The sequence below is a fragment of the Mizuhopecten yessoensis genome, unplaced genomic scaffold (assembly GCF_002113885.1).
Source record: "Mizuhopecten yessoensis strain PY_sf001 unplaced genomic scaffold, ASM211388v2 scaffold5347, whole genome shotgun sequence".
NCBI lineage: Eukaryota > Metazoa > Mollusca > Bivalvia > Pectinida > Pectinidae > Mizuhopecten > Mizuhopecten yessoensis.
Genome location: NW_018406004.1, coordinates 76938 through 80996, shown reverse-complemented (window position 1 = coordinate 80996; position 4059 = coordinate 76938). Strand labels below are relative to the sequence as shown.

General features: G+C 35.5%; 1 protein-coding gene across 1 annotated transcript in view; it reads right to left on the bottom strand.

The window, feature by feature from the left end:
• Positions 1-4059, bottom strand: part of LOC110450611 (substance-P receptor-like) — a gene marked incomplete at its 3' end in the record, with an annotated part of 44323 nt that overhangs the window by 3217 nt on the left and 37047 nt on the right. Inside the window, exon 3 of the mRNA XM_021498222.1 lies at positions 2408-2512. Within this exon, the coding sequence (XP_021353897.1) occupies positions 2408-2512 (105 nt within the window). The remainder of the gene's footprint in view (positions 1-2407; positions 2513-4059) is intronic.

The window sequence follows — 4059 nt, the reverse complement described above, 5'->3', positions numbered from 1 at the left end:
GACGAGAGCCAAACAAAGTAAACACGGTATTGTAGATGACGAGAATCAAACAAAGTCAAAACACGGTATTGTAGATGACGAGAGCCAAACAAAGTAAAAACACTTCATTGTAGATGACGAGAGCCAAACAAAATAAACACTGTATTGTAGATGACGAGAACCAAACAAAGTAAACACTGTATTGTAGATGACGAGAGCCAAACAAAGTAAACACTTTATTGTAGATGACGAGAGCCAAACAAAATAAACACTTTATTTTAGATGACGAGAGCCAAACAAAGTAAACACTTTATTGTAGATGACGAGAGCCAAACAAAATAAATACTGTATTGTAGATGACGAGAACCAAACAAAGTAAACACTTTATTGAAGATGACGAGAGCCAAACAAAGTAAAAACACTGTATTGTAGATGACGACAGCCAAACAAAGTAAACATTGTATTGTAGATGACGAGAGCCAAACAAAGTAAAAACACTGTATTGTAGATGACGAAAGCCAAACAAAGTAAACACTGTATTGTAGATGACGGGAACCAAACAAAGAAAACACTTTATTGTAGATGACGAGAGCCAAATAAAGTAAACACTGTTTTGTAGATGACGAGAGCCAAACAAAGTAAAAACACTGTATTGTAGATGACGAGAACCAAACAAAGTAAACACTTTATTGTAGATGACGAGAGCCAAACAAAGTAAACACTGTTTTGTAGATGACGAGAGCCAAACAAAGTAAACACTTTATTGAAGATGACGAGAGCCAAACAAAGTAAAAACACTGTATTGTAGATGACGAGAACCAAACAAAGTAAAAACACTGTATTGTAGATGACGACAGCCAAACAAAGTAAACATTGTATTGTAGATGACGAGAGCCAAACAAAGTAAACACTTTAATGTTGATGACGAGAGCCAAACAAAGTAAAAACACTTTATTGAAGGTGACGAGAGCCAAACAAAGTAAAAACACTGTATTGTAGAAGACGAGAACCAAACAAAGTAAAAACACTGTATTGTAGATGACGAGAACCAAGCAAAGTAAACATTGTATTGTAGATGACGAGACCCAAACAAAGTAAACACTGTATTGTAGATGACGAGACCCAAACAAAGTAAACACTGTATTGTAGATGACGAGAGCCAAACAAAGTAAAAACACTTTATTGAAGGTGACGAGAGCCAAACAAAGTAAAAACACTGTATTGTAGAAGACGAGAACCAAACAAAGTAAAAACACTGTATTGTAGATGACGAGAACCAAACAAAGTAAAAACCCTTTATTGTTGATGACGAGAGCCAAACAAAGTAAACACTGTATTGTAGATGACGAGAGCCAAACAAAGTAAACACTTTATTGTTGATGACGAGAGCCAAACAAAGTAAACACTGTATTGCGCCATGTGGCCATTTTGCCCAGGTATGCTTAAACGGTGGTAATAAGTCAAATCAATGAAAATATTCAGGTTTTACATTTGTATCTATGATAAGAGAACAACGTAGTTAATACAAAAATCACGAATCACTTTCATGTCAAATTCATTTAAAACGATACTTTATAAAGAAGATAAGAGCTAAGCTGAATATTATTCGGTGTCTAGACCGTACGGACTGGTCCCTGTGGTGGTGTTAAATGTAGACAAGGGCTTGTGTTAACTGTTGTTACTTGGCTCAAGTCCTCACCTCAGAAAATCATTATACAATAAACGGATAAGAATTATTGAGAACCGCAGACCACTGTCGATGTACCCTGTGTTTCCTAGACAAGGACTTATGTCAACACCGTGTTGTCATTATCAATCAGCACATACTTATGTCAATAACGTGTTGTCATTATCAATCAGCACGTACGTATGTCAACAACGTGTTGACATCATCAATCAGCACCTACTTATGTCAACAACGTGGTGTCATCATCAATCAGCACGTACTTATGTCAACAACATGTTGTCATCATCAATCAACACGTACGTATGTCAACAACGTGTTGACATCATCAATCAGCACATATGTATGTCAACAACGTGTTGTCATCATCAATCAGCACGTACTTATGTCAACAACGTGTTATCATCATCAATCAACACGTACTTATGTCAATAACGTGTTGTTATCATCAATCAGCACCTAATTATGTCAACAACGTGTTGTCATCATCAATCAGCACCTACTCATCTGAAGACAGTAATAAATCAACAAAATGGTTTTCTCACCTTTAGGTACTTTGTCCCGTCATCTCAATAACATTAACAGTGCGTTGACAATTCATGTGAGAAATTTAATACGAAACCAAACGTATCTGAGAGCAGTGATATCACAATCATATATCAGGAATTACTACAGCTGAATTTCTACGTTCACCCTTGAAGATTGAATTTGTCAATGACCTTTCCACCCTGCCCTTTGACCTACCCTCTGTTCCTTGTCGGGTCGGAGTTCACTGTAGAGTAGAATGACCTGACACGGGAGCCAGCAGACACCGAACACGACCAATATAACAACCAACATCATAATCACCTGAAAACAATATGGTAGTCATACAATAACCTACAAAAGGGGAGGGTAACATTACAATAACCTACAAAAGGGGAGGATAACATTACAATAACCTAAAATAGGGAAGTATAACATAACGACAACCAACAATAGGGGAGGGTAACATTACAATAACCTACAAAAGGGGAAGGTAATATTACAATAACCTACAATTTAGGAGGGTAATATTACAATAACCTACAATTTGGGAGGGTAATATTACAATAACCTACAAAAGGGGAAGGTAATATTACAATAACCTACAAAAGGGGAAGGTAATATTACAATAACCTACAATAGGGGAGGGTAACATTTCAATATCCTACAATTTGGGGGGGTAACATTGCAATAACCTACAATAGGGGAAGGTAACATTACAATAACCTACAAAAGGGGAGGGTAACATTCGTATAACCTACAATAGGGAAGGGTATCATTATAATAACCTACAAAAGGGGAAGGGAAACATTACAATAACCTACAATATGGGAGGGTAACATTACAATAACCTACAATAGGGATGGGTAACATTCCAATAACCTAAAATAGGGATAGGTATCATTATAATAACCTACAAAAGAGGAGGGTAGAATTACAATAACCTACAATAGGGGAGGGTAACATTACAATAACCTACAAAAGGGGAAGGTAAAATTACAATAACCTACAATTTGGGAGGGTAATATTAAAATAACCTACAATAGGGAAGGATAACATAACGACAACCAACAATAGGGAAGGGAACATTATAATAACATAAAAAAGGGGAAGGGAAACATTACAATAACCTACAATAGGGAAGTATAACATAACGACAACCAACAATAGGGAAGGGTATCATTATAATAACCTACAAAAGGGGAAGGGTAACATTACAATAACCTACAAAAGGGGAAGGTAATATTACAATAACCTACAACAGGGGAGGGCCACATAACAATAACCTACAAAAGGGGAGGGTAACATTTCAATAACCTACAATAGGGGAGGGTAACATTACAATAACCTACAAAAGGGGAGGGTAACATAACAATAACCTACAAAAGGGGAAGGTAATATTACAATAACCTACAATATGGGAGGGTAACATTACAATAACCTACAAAAGGGGAGAATAACATTCCAATAACCTTCAATAGGGAAGGGTATCATTACAACAACAAAGTACAATTACTGAATGGTAAACTTAGAAGAGTGTGGACTTGGTACATATTCAAATAAAAAACAGATTATGGTAAATCAAAAATGGAATTTCATTGAAAAACTACAAAATATGGATACATGATTGAAGTTGTAAGCATTTATTTTTTTCAATCCTCAGAGTAAATCACTCATAAAATATGTCAAAATTAATGTAGCAATGTAGCAGTATGCATTTTTATATTTGCATTTGTTGTAGTTGCAAGTTCTGTTCAAAGATATAGATAACATACGTAAGGTGGCTTATTATTCTACTTACTGATATTACATATTTTTGTATGTTTTGAATGTGACAACAAAAATTTGAATACAAAACAAAACATTACAAC